At 44.8% G+C, this 14,263-nt stretch overlaps 1 protein-coding gene across 7 annotated transcripts in view; it reads left to right on the top strand.

The window, feature by feature from the left end:
* Positions 1–14,263, top strand: part of megf11 (multiple EGF-like-domains 11) — a 71,532-nt gene that overhangs the window by 54,608 nt on the left and 2,661 nt on the right. For 3 of the 7 annotated variants that reach the window (XM_047597524.1, XM_047597528.1, XM_047597521.1), the window contains 12 exons: positions 190–353; positions 491–593; positions 3,341–3,487; positions 6,878–7,012; positions 9,532–9,660; positions 10,245–10,373; positions 11,004–11,132; positions 11,305–11,433; positions 11,539–11,775; positions 12,376–12,542; positions 12,660–12,723; positions 13,844–13,888. In XM_047597524.1, coding sequence (XP_047453480.1) covers positions 190–353; positions 491–593; positions 3,341–3,487; positions 6,878–7,012; positions 9,532–9,660; positions 10,245–10,373; positions 11,004–11,132; positions 11,305–11,433; positions 11,539–11,775; positions 12,376–12,542; positions 12,660–12,723; positions 13,844–13,888 — 1,578 coding nt within the window. The remainder of the gene's footprint in view (positions 1–189; positions 354–490; positions 594–3,340; positions 3,488–6,877; positions 7,013–9,531; positions 9,661–10,244; positions 10,374–11,003; positions 11,133–11,304; positions 11,434–11,538; positions 11,776–12,375; positions 12,543–12,659; positions 12,724–13,843; positions 13,889–14,263) is intronic. The other 4 variants (XM_047597525.1, XM_047597522.1, XM_047597527.1 and 1 more) reach the window with 2 other exon arrangements.

The raw sequence follows: 14,263 nt of genomic DNA, 5'->3' as shown, positions 1-14,263 counted from the left end.
CCCTGTCGCCGTGTCCCCTAAATTCAGATTTATTTTGAAGGTTCCCATGAGAGGTTGGAAACCATCGTAAATGAGCATTATCTCCTTTGGTCAATTGTGTAAAATTGTTACAGTGATATAAAATAGTAAGTGTCCATAAATCTTTCCCTACAGTACAGTTTGATGTATTTCTGCTCTCTCCTACCCAAGGCTGGCAGGGTGTGGACTGCTCCATCCTATGTTCCAGTGGTTCCTGGGGTCTCGGCTGTAATCTGACGTGCTTATGTAGCAACGGAGCTGCGTGTGACCCCGTAGACGGCACCTGTACCTGTTCTCCGGGCTGGAGGGGGGAGCACTGTCACGAGTCCTGCCCTGTAAGTCTGTCTTTCAAAAGAGACGGTGCTGGAAAGTTTCTACCTGTCTTGGAGCTTTTGGGTCAGCCTGTTGTGGCTCATTGTGTCCATACGTAGCGTTTTAAAGGCGTGTAACGACGACTTTTTATCGTTGTCAGGATGGCACGTATGGGCTGGAGTGTCGTGAGCGCTGTGACTGCAGCCACGCCGATGGCTGTGACCCAGTGAGTGGCTACTGTCGCTGCTATCCCGGCTGGACAGGTTGGTGCGGCCTAGTCAAATATCAGAGCAGACATTAAAAGCGGAATAAGCTTCTGAAACATTAACAGTGTTCATTAGTTATCTTCACCGCCTGAAAATCAAAGACATGAGATGCCAGCCAGACATGGCAAATTAGCAAAAAAAAAAAAAAAAAACATGCTGGGGCATTCATGGTTTGCGTACAGTATGTTTACAGAGTGTCTAAGCAGTGTTTCGCTAATTAAATGCGCAATTTGTTTTGCCTGAGCTGGTGGCGTAGCTGAAGGAGAGATGTTGAGGACTGAGCTCTGAATGAATTCTCTTGGCTGACGCACTGGATGCTGGTATGCATTCGTGCTTCCATTGCATCTGTTATTGGTTAAACGTAAAGGCTGGGCTGACTCATCAGATAAGCGTCGAATGTTCTCTTGATTTTTAGACACAGCCTCTAATACTTTTATTTTTATCTTCTTATTTATTTTTGTCAACACGAACGTATGTCGCCTTTCTGATTCTTGTCATTTATACCATTTGTCTAAGGGCAAAAACACTTCAGGTAGGAGAGCGTGAATGGCACAGCGAGGGTGAGAGTCATTATGCTCAAAAACGAAGCATCGCATCTGAATGTCAAATACTCGGGGCTAGCTGAGGACCTGGTCTCTGAGCTTGGATAGAGAGGTGCAGTCAGGGAGGAAAAAGATTCAGCAGGAAAGGTCAAGCCTATGAGCTCTCAGCAGCCCACTCCATTCAGCCTCCTGAGCTTAGGGCATTTATTCTGGGAAACAATGTGGGTTTTATTAGCTGCAAAAACGAAGCTGGCAAAACGGGCCTCTCATGCTCTGAATCCTGTGCAGGTCGGGACCATCTGTCTGCCTTAATTGAGTCACCAGGGTGCAGGGCTGGGGGCACCGTGCGGCCCAGTGGGTCTAACAAACACACATACATACATACTTGAATCGGAGAGGCTTGACAGTAGCCGTTCTGAGGGAAGGGGCACCTGGAGAGCAGACTATGTGGGATCCGTCACAGGACTAAGTCAGGACGGAATAAAATGTCTATTTACAGAAACTCCGGAGCTATTTTTTTTGCTGTCATATCGCCGAGTGTGCTGCATCCAGATTTGCAACAGCATTCTACTTTGCTGTCAACTTGCTGTTGGTTTTATTGTGAGGCTCGCGCACATTGTCGAGAAGCTTGACTCCACGAGTGTACACTGTAAGTGGCTAAGCTGTCTGTGGCCCGCGCGGTTGTTGCCGAACTGTCGTAAGCCTGACATCAGCCAACAAAGATTTAAAAGAGGGCTCTGACTCGACACTTGATGCATGTGCTTCATGGTAGCCTCTGTTAAATAGGACCTCGCCTTTTATTTCTGAAGAGATGCCGGTCCATGTCACAGAGCAGGTAATGCGAGTGTGTGTTTACATGCACTGGGAGACAGAGAGAGAGAGAGAGAGTCAAAAAGGGGGAGAGAGGTTTGCTTTGCTCCGCGCGCTCTCTACAAATTAGATGGTGGGACCTCTGGCACTTCTCAGCGAAAAGCCTCCTTTGAAGAGACTTCAGTTCTGGCTTCTCTCAGTCTTTCTTCTTCTCCCACACCAGCCATCCAAAGCCCCTCTGTTTGTCACCATTAGGCTGAAAAATGTGATGCTCTGTCCGCATTCATTTTCTGACAGTAAAGGCAGCCACTGTTTTTTTTTTTTTTTTTTTCTGCCTGGCCTAGCAGAACCTCAAACATACTTGCACAAGCCCTGCCCTCCTTTTGAAGCCAGTGGCTTGGCTCCTGACTAAATCACTGCTCCCATGCTCCACCCCTCATCAGCACTAACATTTCCTTTCCTTTACTGCGCCGTGCCAGCCCCTAAGGTGCTGCAGGTTACTGTATGACATTGGTCCCCAGAGTTTAGCCCAGGTTTAATTCAAAGGTACAGCCCTAATGCAGCTTTAATGGCCACACTATTCTCAGATATTCTCATTCAAAGGAAATTTCAAATGAGGCTTCCAACTATGGGCTGGTGCTTGAAAGGTTGCGGGGCCGTGCATGCATGCATGCGTACGCGTGAGCGCGTGCCTCCATGTGTGTGTGCATGTGCAACCGCGGTGATATGCAGTGTATTCCATTTCACAGACCTGCGTGTATGTAGCGCAGCACATGTGACTGTTCCGCTTTTATCCCACTTTTCTTCAAAGCGTGGGTACGGCTGAGATAAAACGCACGGCTCAGACCGACGCGCTAATGCATTCACGGGCGCAGTGAGAGCCCTGTGTGGATGCTGTGTTTTGCGTTTGTTGGCTGGAGTTGCACAAAACACGCCATGACACTTCCAGACTGTGCTCTTGTAGCTCGAGTACTTCCCTTCAGCTCTGTTCGCCGCCGTGGCTCCGCTGAAAGAGAATGGGAGACAAGCTTGGCCTCTCCGGAGACCCAACCCTGTTAATCAACACAGTGCACTGGCAGGGAGCCCCGCTCAGATCAAAAATAAAATACATTGGAAAGGAGAAACAGAGTGAGAAAGACGGGCTGAACTAAAAAAAAAAAAAGGGGAAGAAAGAAAAAAAGAAACACATCCAAAGTGCAGCTTCTTTATTCAGAATCAATCGAGGATCCACGTATTATTATTATCGTTATGATCAGGCGTTGCGAACACTGTCCTGTAATGACCTATTTTTTTTTTTTACAGATGGCATGCTGTTGGGAATGTTTCAGATACCAGTATTTTGCTTCCTTCATGTTCGTTCACTGAATATTCGTTATGGTAATGTTCCTGCAGGAATCCACTGTGATAATGTGTGCCCACAAGGCTTCTGGGGACCCAACTGTTCGTTCAGCTGTTCCTGTCAGAACGGAGGATCCTGCGCTCCCGAGGACGGCACATGTGTGTGTGCACCTGGATACAGAGGGACCTCCTGCAAAAGAAGTGAGCCTCCGTCCCTCCCCCGAACCCCGCTCTAACCTTTGAGATGCGCGACACGGTAACAAAAACTCCGTCGCAGCGCTGACCTTGCTTTGATCTTTGAAGAATCGTAGAAAAGTGCGAGCCAGCGGAGGAGAATCACTTAGCTGTCGGTCATAACAGCTTGAGTGTCAACCCTTCATCACAGCTATCACTTAATCACAGTGTCGTTACCCCAGCGGCATACCCGCGGACACACACGCGCACATAAACACACACACACACACACACACACACACACACACACACACACACACACACTCCTCGCCCCTCCACACCGTCCTCAACAAGCAACCCGCAGTTGGAGACACACAGCCCTTGCCTATAGGGCTCATCAGAGGGCACGCTCGCTGGGAGTGCGAACCCTGCTTTCTAACTAGGGCCCGTCTGAAGCCGCTCTCAAAGTGATGAGCTCACTGATTGGGAGTGAAATTCACAGTCACAAACCTGTAAACATCCGTTTGTGTGGGGGGGAACGTAAGTGAGAGACTTAAGGAAGCTGTGTGTGTGTGGTTTAGTGAGAGAGGAAATGATTACTCCTCCAAATTCAATATTTACACAGATAATTTACTCGTCGGGTAAAAACCCCGTAAGTGCAGTTTTGCCGTTTTCACCCGCTGAAATTTTAATTGAAGGATTACATGCTCCTCCGGAGCACCTGCTGCTTTAAATATAATCAAATCACTCTGGGCAAACCTATCGTTGCATGGGTGTCAAGCTATAACTGAAGCTTCCCGAAAGCTTTCTTTTCAATTCCCCGACAATTGATATATTAGACTGGAAACCAGGAGCATTGCACAGATTGAAAAGACTCACTTTAGAGCGCTGAAATGATTAATATGAACCACAGCCTGTTATGGTTGATGGTCTGTGTGTGAATTGCTGGTAAACTAACCGTTGCACAGTCCTTTTCATGTCCCTCGGTTCACGTTCTCTCAACAGGCCGTGCACAGTTTGTGTTTTCTGACATATTATAGATCATCGAGCAACTTTCAACACTTGACATGAAATGATTTTCACAATTTTCTTAACTCTTTTACGTCTCTTTTACCATCTCTGGCTGCAGATGAAATGGCAGTGCTTACAATAAAGACAGACTTCTCTGCTTTCTCCCTCCCTTCACTGTCTCTGCTTGTCTTTTCTGCTTTAATTCTACCAGCCTTGATTTCTCTTTGCTCCCTGGATCGCTCTTGTCATGCGCTATTATATATATCTAGGTGGGTATAGGGTAGGTAGGGGGATAGAGTTCAAGAGGGAGGATGCTTTGCTGGAGAAATGTGCTACTGTCATTCTTCCTCTTGTTGCTCTTCTTTTATCAGAGTCGTTTCTCTCTATTTACACCGTGTCTCATGCCGCACATTTTTGCTGTCTTTCATTTCTGTCTTTTTCTTGCCCCTGTTGCTCCTCTTTGCTTTTCTTTGCTCTTCACTTTTCCACTTCTCTTTCCTTTCCTTCCCCTGTCTCTCCTTCTCGGGTCCCTTCATCTGCTCCGGCTCTTTTTCGTGCTAAATGGAAGCTGCTGACAGAAAGGCAGAATACTTAATATTCCACCAAACTGCGAAGGCTTTCTGAAGCAAGCTGTTAGTAACTAAAACAATCAGCTGAGGCAGCGTACCTGAAACTGGATGTTCTTCAAGATGAGGACTCTTATCTGCTCATCGGCCTCGCTTCCTCTCTTTTTCGGCTCTTCCTCATATTTTTTTTCCACGGAGCGGCTTTTTTGCCTTCTTTATCTCCAGCGCTGTGCTCTTCCAGCTTTCCACGCACTGAGCCGTCTGGAGGCTCTCTAGCAGATTGTCACGTCCGCTCTTGCTCTTTATACCTCTTTGGTTCTTGTGAGGAGTTTGCAAATAGGCATCAGTGCGAGCCCAACTTTTTCATGGCCTTCTCGCTGCCCTCATCTTTTATTCCGAGCTCTTGTTAGAGCTGACTCACCTCTCATCTCTGTTCATCTTACAGGAAGAGAACCTTATTCTTAAGAGCTTAATGTTCTAGAGACTTAGAGACTTGGCGATGGTGCTGTACAGGGAAACTCTCGGTGTCTATATGACTTAGGAGGGAACTGCTTTGATGCAGCGGTGTTGTACATCACAGGCCTGTAGCGGATTGGGCCACAAAAAGTGACACCAAATGGCTCTGGAGCAAATGGCTGGAAGATAAATATCTTATGTAGTTGATCAAAAAACAACCTGTACACCTATTTTCACAAATCACAGTTTTCTATGTGCAGGACTCGGCTTAAACTCTTTCTTTATTTTATGAAAAACACACATTTTTCATTCCACATACTTAGACATGCTTACAACAATTATTAATGACTCAAGTAATGACATGAACATAAACTAAGGATCAATCAAAAAATATCTCACAAGGTCTCTTGAGCTCAGTCTTCGGTCCATGTCAGCTTGGAGGACAGTATATAGGAGATGAGAGTTAGGAACGGTTACAACAACTAGTTTCTGAGCTCTTGCCATAGCTGTCGTTTGCAGATGGAAATATACTTGTAAATGTTAATTACCTGAAAATACCTGAAAGTATAGTCTGAAACAAGGACCCCCGGACTGATGGGAAGATTAAGTAGGGATCCCCTATCTACTCAAATTTCAAATTTAGCTCGGTGCTATTTAGAAATATTATTATTATTATTATTATTATTATTATTATTATTATTTTGCATTCAGTATTAAGCTATTCAATATATTGAATGTTTTTTTATTTCAATACTAATATATGTTGGATTCATGTTAATGTGCATTTAAAGAATTTTTAATTTGTTAAGGAATTAAAAAGAAAAATTATATAAAAAATGTCTAATCAGTCAAAGATTTTTGCGACCTCCGCCTGCAGTACCTCCGTGGACCCCCTAGGGGTTGCTGACCCCCTGTTGAAGACCTGTGGTCTGCAAGTAACTGTGGTTTCTCAGAGAGTACTGTGTCATAACGAGAGGTTAGATGAATTAACATGCAACGTAACTGTCAGCATTTGAGTTCGACTGCAATAAAGGTCAAACTGTCAGAGGAATTACAGATAAGGATATTTCCTTCAGGAAGAATAATTTCCTGTACATGTTTTGGCAGTCTGTCACGTGTAGACTCAGATATATTGCGTTGGCAGGTAGGCCTAAGACTGCCAAGTGTTCATCACACTCAGCCTTTTTCCACAGCTGACTTTCTGACATGTTATGGCAGGTGTAACTGATAGCATGAATAATGGCTGCTTTCCCTCTGTGCGCTGCGTAGATGGTATAGGACCTTGGTGTTGCGCACGCCTCGAAAGGTGCACAATACTCACTCTTGTTCCATTCAGCGTCGGATGACTGATTCTCTGTCCTCTCCTTTCACGGTCTGCCGGCAGTTTGCTCCCCGGGGTTCTACGGGCACCGCTGCAGCCAGTCGTGTCCACAGTGTGTGCACAGCACTGGGCCGTGCCATCATGTCACGGGCCACTGTGAGTGCCTGTCCGGCTTCTCGGGTTCTCTTTGCAACCAAGGCAAGTATCCTTCTGTGTTGTTTTGACCTTTTCATGGTTTCACTTACAGTTCGATTTATTCACCATGAACTTTTCTAGTTTTTGCTAACAAAAAAAAAAAAAAAACTAGGTACAGTTTATGTTTAAAAAGTGACTGACCATTTTGAGTATAAAATAATAGTATAATAGTTAATAGTTAGTGTAAAATACCCTGGTATGTAGTTAGATGGATAGGAATTACCACTGATTATAAACAGCTGAATAAAATTTACCATATGTTATTATTTAGGTGCATTTATATGTCAAAGAAACCTTTTGGTGACACATTTTCTTTTGGTTTTTGCTGTGCTCACTGGCTCTAATAAGATCAGTGCATGACCTGCTGCCTCTCCCACTGGCATCTTAGACTTGAAAGTTTGAGTAATGGCTATTATCAGTGCACCGCAGACACACACAAAAAAATATAAACCTTCAACAGAATCTTGAAAATTGCTGAGGCTCCCCTTTTTCAGACAAAGAATACATTAAGTAGATGTTGCTGTCCACCGCCTAATTCTGCCAAGAGAGCTGCATGGAGGAGGCAAAGAAACAACGTATACCGATCAACCACAACATTAAAACCACCTGCCTGATAATCGTCTTGGTTTTTGGATATAGTGAATTTGGAGGCCAGGTCAACATCAGGGTTTTTTTTTTGTTGAGTTGTTAGCTAAACCGGTTTTGTGTGTCTGCCTGTGTCAGTCTGCATCCTGCTGGGGATGGCTATGGGGTGGGTGGTACATGTCTAAGTAACATCCACACAAATGAAAGGTCCAGTCATTTACAACAGAACATTGTATTATCACATGATGGTCAATGTTATTTACGTCCCCTGTCAGTGGTTTTAATGTTGTGGCTGATCGGGGTAACATGCACCTTTTGTTAAATAGAATTTCGATGCGGCCTTCTTTTCTTATAACACCACTGGCAATGTTGCGAAACATCAAGAACTATTTTGTCTTCCTTAACAATGCTCATTTGCACCAGAGACGTGTTTGATTAAGACGTTCCCCTTTTAGAAGTCATAATAGTAATTTTTACACATCCGTGTCAACAATTAAGACTAAGAATCTAATCTTCTTAATTACATCTACTGTGATGACAGGGCCATATAATTAGTTTTCTGTTCTGTAACAATATAGACAGACGTGTTGAGTGTGCGTCAGATGTATTAAAGCTAAAAAGGAAACTCATAAAGACATTGTTGGTAAAATGTCAGTTACATCTAAAATGCTTGTGTTCCTGTGTCAGTTGTGTTTCTTTTTTGTCTCCTCACTGTTCCTCTGTCGACCTGAATATTCCCCTCACGTCTGTGACTGTGTGTGACCAAAGCGATTGTGTTTGTCTTGTCAGCGGTTTCTTGTCGTCATAAAAGTGCGTTGAGAAAAGACACCTACATAGTACTGTCGATTTTTACCCAGACCATTTTTTTTTTTTTTTTTTTAATAAATTACAGAAAGGCAGCGGGGACTTTTTGAATTCTCTTTCATAGCTTTGAGCAATGTCTTATAAATAAAAGTTTAATAGCGGAGCTGAAGGAAGAGGGAAAAGTAAAGATGAGAGCCGGTTCTAATTTGTCTGGACTATAATTACTGGTGAGCAGGCACTAGGCGACGAGAGACGAAGGTGGCCGGCAACATGTACGTTCTCCTCTTGTTGAGCCCCATTGGTGTCCTCACTTGTCCTCTGTCCAGCACACAAAGTCCCAGCCTAATGAAGCTCTCCTGGTGAGTTGAGGCTTGAATCCCCAGAAGCGGCGGTATGGGGGAGCCAGCCTCATGGCTTAATGACAACCTGCTTGAAGGAGCTTGAAAGAGCTCTCAAGAAGAAGGGAAAGCCAGTTGAAATGTAATCATTAAAATCACCCCACATGAAAATGAGTCAGACCCATCTCTTTCACAGCCAGCGACCTTATCAGATATTTCTAACGCAGGGCCATTCTCTTCATATGAGACCTTTAATGTATCTGCTGGCGCGGCAGCTCCCTGATCTTGATCGTAAGATACACCTTGGTTCAATTTGTCCCATGGTCCAACAAGAAAACACAATGGAGGTTTCACCGGAGAAGATATCTTTTATTGAAGAGTGCTGCGGTGCAGTGAAATATTAATTTCATAAAAAATGTATTCAGTGGTCTGTGTACACGGTCTATTTTAATTCGGTGGCACATCACTCATTCGACTGTAGCTCGTGGAAATGGGGCAGTTGTGCCACAGGAGGCAGTGATTGACTCCTCCTTTTGTCTAAACAGATCACTTCACTTCATGTCCACTCAAATAGAACAATATCATCCATTACTGGAATACGTTTGCACAACCTTCAACAGAATGAGTTTGTTTGTATAAATGTGCTCACAGTAATGTGCCCAAGTTGGATGTCATCGTGTTAATGGATTTTACAGGTCTTTGAGTGGAAGTGTTAATAAACTGATCAGGGTTGTTTTGTAAAGTGATGTGTTATATTATTTTATTATTATTACTATTAATTTTTTGGTTTTGCAGTCTGTCCGAGTGGCAGGTACGGGAGGGCTTGTGCCGAGATCTGCCTCTGCACCAACAATGGCACCTGCAACCCCATTGACGGCTCCTGCCAGTGCTTCCCTGGCTGGATCGGCGAGGATTGCTCTCAGGGTATGGCTGCTCTCCCTCATCCTGTGTTTCCCCAGTATACCCCAAATCCGCCCTCCCACCCCCCACCCGCCTGCTCATTGTCTGTCTCCACTCCTAATTTCTCTTTCACTCTTACCTTCACGCGCATTAATCATTTTCATGACCCGACACATTCTGAGAACTGCCCGCAGCTCCAGCTGATGTAAAACACATAGCTTGTTTAAATGATTGTTGTAATGCATTATGCTCTTTGATTTACAGCACTCCGGGCCAAAGATCATTAGCAGAACTTTGAGCTGCCATGCCATGGGAAATTGATGTGTGTTTTTCTAATTGCATTAACTACTTAGATTAAAAATAACTAAAGCTCACATAGCTGATCCTCCATTGATATTCACCCGACACCTATGGCTACTTATTGCAGGGTGGTGATCCCATACTGAAAGAAAGTGCACTGCAAAAAAAAAATATTGTAAAAATGTGTGGGGAATGTCAGGACATCTCCGTAAACATGTACCATGTGCTTCGCGTGTGCATGTCTCGGCATGGACTGTGTCTGGGAGAGTGTGTGACCATGAGCTTGACTGTGTTTCTGGCGTCTGCAGCCTGTCTCTCTGGGCACTGGGGCCCTGATTGTCTCAACTCGTGTAACTGTCACAACGGAGCCCAGTGCAGTGCCTATGATGGGGAGTGCAGGTGCAGCCCCGGCTGGACTGGTCTCTACTGCACACAGCGTGAGTTTCTCCCACCCGGTTAATAGACACACAGTGTCATCTACTGGCGGTCAATTAGAACTGCAGCAGATGAGCAGCGAGACACAATGCATTTTTTTTCCCACACTGCAGGGTAACTGGATGATATCAACTTTTCATTTACTGTTTTTTTAAGAGAGGGCAACATCAGAGTACGACTAATGGTCACTTCATTTATATGCTTTTAATATATTCCAGCCATTTACCCAGGGATAGTGCACATCATCAGCATCACTCCGCTAATTTGAATTTCATTATCTACCACCCCGAGGGTTTGTTCAGGATTGTTTGTAGTGTCGTGCCCTTGCTACTGTGCATGGAAATCATTGCTTTTTTTCCCCCCTACATAGATTCTTGTTGTTTCCTGCTGCCTCGTTCTTTAGTTCTTCCTCTAGGTTATGTTAAAAGCATAACTGGATTTTCTGCTGAAGCAGGAAATGTATCATTTCCATTCATTCACATTGCCCCTTATTGAGTATGCAGCGGAGACATTGAATGGTATTGATTTTCCTGTTCCATTGCTATATGACCTTGACGCATTACGTTGTCATCCCTTCTCTTTGTGTTTTCCCCACCCCTCCCACCCCAACATTTTATACATCCGTGCCCCAGGCTGTCCTTCAGGGTTCTACGGCAGGGACTGCTCTGAAGTCTGTCGCTGCCAAAACGGCGCAGACTGTGACCACATCTCTGGCCAGTGCGCCTGCCGAACCGGCTTCATTGGGACAAGCTGCGAGCAGAGTTGAGTAGGCCCGGCACATTTTAGCTCGGCCGCAAAATTGTACGGAGGATGAGTGGGGTTATATATGTGTGTGTGTGTGTGTGTGTGTGTGTGTTCTCTAAACACTTTGGCTCCCACTCTGTAAGTGCTTTAATTTTGATGGATGTACTAATGGGCTTCTCTGTCATGCAGAGTGTCCTGCTGGCACATTTGGATATGGTTGCCAGCAGCTGTGCGAGTGCCTGAACAATGCTACGTGCGACTATGTGACTGGAACGTGCTACTGCAGCCCCGGATACAAAGGCATCCGGTGTGACCAAGGTGAGATGTGGCCGAGGTGGCAGAGGCTTTTTTGACGTGTCTGTCGCTCAGACGCAGATGCGTGCACGTCGCTCAAACGACCCACTTGTTGTGTGTTTTATGTAGCAGCTCTGATGATGGAGGAGCTGAACCCGTACACAAAGATCAGTCCGGCGCGAGGCTCCGAGCGGCAGTCCGCGGGGGCCGTCATGGGCATCATCTTCCTCCTCCTCATCATCATGGCCATGCTTAGCCTGTTCGTGTGGTACAGGCAGAGGCAGAGGGACAAGGGTCATGAGATCCAGCCCAGTGTGTCCTACACACAGGCAATGCACATCACCAACACTGACTATTCTCTGTCTGGTAAGGCGTCTGCCCTTACGATTTGCTTACTAGGAAATGTCCGTCCACCAATTACATTATGCAACAAAGCGATGTCAAATAATATTCATGTTAGAACGGTTGTTTTATTTCAAGTTGCATTGTAGTGTTGGGTCAGAATATGAACCACTGCAACACAATTGATTCTACTTGCGGACATAAAAGGCACCACAGCTTTAACCTGGGTTTTGTCTAATGGAACTCAGCTCTGCATGGAAGGAGCTTCTCTGAACTAATAAGAAGCCTCAAGGGTGAACTGAGCTCTGTTACTGTTTGATCTTAAATGTAGACCTTTCATTATAGTTAAATGATCAGCTTTCAGTCTTTGTGATTTCGTACGATAAAATTTTAAGTATTTAACATTTGTTTTCTAACACTGACCCGACATTTGGCTGTTAACTTCAGACGTAGGGTGAATCTTTGGTGGGATTTGACTCATTGTGATTCACTGTGGGCCAAAACAAATGCGTGCACTGCAGCACTTAAAATGCAGTCCACGAACGAACAAACCGCAAGACACGGCTAACAATACAAACACATACAAATAGGATGTTGAAAACTTCTCGACCTGTAAATCCTCAGAGTGTGGCAGTACTGTGGCGATGAGGACCAGCGCTCCCGAGATCAATCAGAGCCAGAACAGCAGCAGCAGCGGACAGTGCTTCTCCAACCCCAGCTACCACACCGTGGCTCAGTGTAACGTCGTCTCAACCATTTCCAGCAACCTCGACGGCACCCTGACCCTCAAAGTATGACCGGTCCCCACGTGTGTTCACACTAAACGCAATTTCCCCAATGACATGTAACAATGCAGAAACAACAGAATATTGTTGTCTTCCTCTGTTTTTTTTTCTTCTTTTTTTAAGTCAAGCACCCTGAAAAGCAGAAATGGCTCAGAGTGGAGGGCCTACTGCAACCTCAACGACCTAGGTCAGTTCCCCTCCTCTCTTATCACGTCGCGCCACATACGCCGTGAATTTGGACTTTGCACCATTTCCAATTCAAGGGCAAAGGCACGAGATTCATTAGCGCGCACCTTTTATTGGCAACATCCTGCCGTGAATGACGATGAACCGGGGGTCTCGGGCCAGACGTAACCTTTGCTCTGATTTTGATAAGATATGCAGGTGGGACGGAGGAAGTGGTGGGAAGATGAATAGGGGTCACTATCAGCTCATTAGTCCTCTTTCACCGCCCCTAGTGGCACATTTTTCTATGAAGGCTTACACGGGGTCAAACGCTGCCCTCACAGGCTACGGATTGTAGGAAATGAAGTGTGAGTGTTTCTAAGTAGCACATTAACATTTGTTAAAAGGCACAATGCAGTAATTGTTTGCGAAGATGTTATTTGTGTTAAACTTGCTTATGGTAATGTGTCAGCTTTCCTTTGCAGACTTGCCGTAGAGATAATGTTTAACAATGTAGCTAAACGCAATCAGTGGATTGTAAGTGGTGGCAAATACCGCATATTAATAAGCACTTTTTAACTTAGGAGACACAGGCAAGTTGCGTAAATGGAAGGAAGATAAAGTTAAGTCTTATTGTATTTTAAATATCTATATATAAATATCATGTTTGCAGTCTTTTGGTGTGTGCAAATTAAGAGATTGTAAACACTGTACTACATCTCAATTACTCATTACTAAAACACCACATAAATGTCTCTGATTCATTCTTTGTCATGCCTGATTTAAAAGTCAGATATCTCAACGTGCACATTCCCAGTTTGCCTTTAAGCCAATCAATCACAGAGGAGTCAATTAAATTGTATTCTAATACCCAGCACTCATTTAGTGGGGTCTTAGCACCCAGTTAAGTCTCTGTGATGTTTGGAAAATATGTCATTTCAGTTAGCTTACTGATGTAAGCTTGCAAGGGCTGGCTGAATGTGATAGCTAGCAGATGAAATCTTCAGTAAGCCCTCACCGCATCGCTCCGCAAAATGAAACCACACCACATCGCACCTTAATGAGATATTACCTGTCAGCCTTCAGACACTGGGGGAATTCGTACGCGACGTCTGACTTTCATGTTGTGACATTTGTTGCAGATGTTCAACAGGGTGAGTCACAGATACAAAGAGGCACCAGAAAAGGTAAATAATTAATCGTAGCAACTGTTTGCTGTTTGTGGGTGCAGCATGCTCCTCTGTTTGTGCGTGTGCTCGCGTGCGTGCGTGCGTGTGTGCGTGTGCGCAGGCGTATTCTGTTCAGCTTCACCAGTAGCAAAATTACTAAATCCTTTTATGCTTAACAGTCCGTGTATCAATTTTCCCATTTGGGTTATATTCCCCTCTGAGACTGCTATTTCTCTGACCCAAAATCCCACATCCGTACATTCTCCGTGATTTATGTGAAAACCCTTTGGACTAGATCATGGTGGGCTGAGGTTTTATTCCAACAGTAATTGCTCTCTATGGCTCGGTGCCTGATACGTCATTTCGTCTCCCACACTGTGCGGTCGGTGGTGA

This window comes from Mugil cephalus, chromosome 10 (genome assembly GCF_022458985.1).
Source record: "Mugil cephalus isolate CIBA_MC_2020 chromosome 10, CIBA_Mcephalus_1.1, whole genome shotgun sequence".
Lineage (NCBI taxonomy): Eukaryota > Metazoa > Chordata > Actinopteri > Mugiliformes > Mugilidae > Mugil > Mugil cephalus.
Note: the sequence above shows the minus strand (reverse complement) of the source record. Positions and strands in the feature narration are given on the sequence as shown.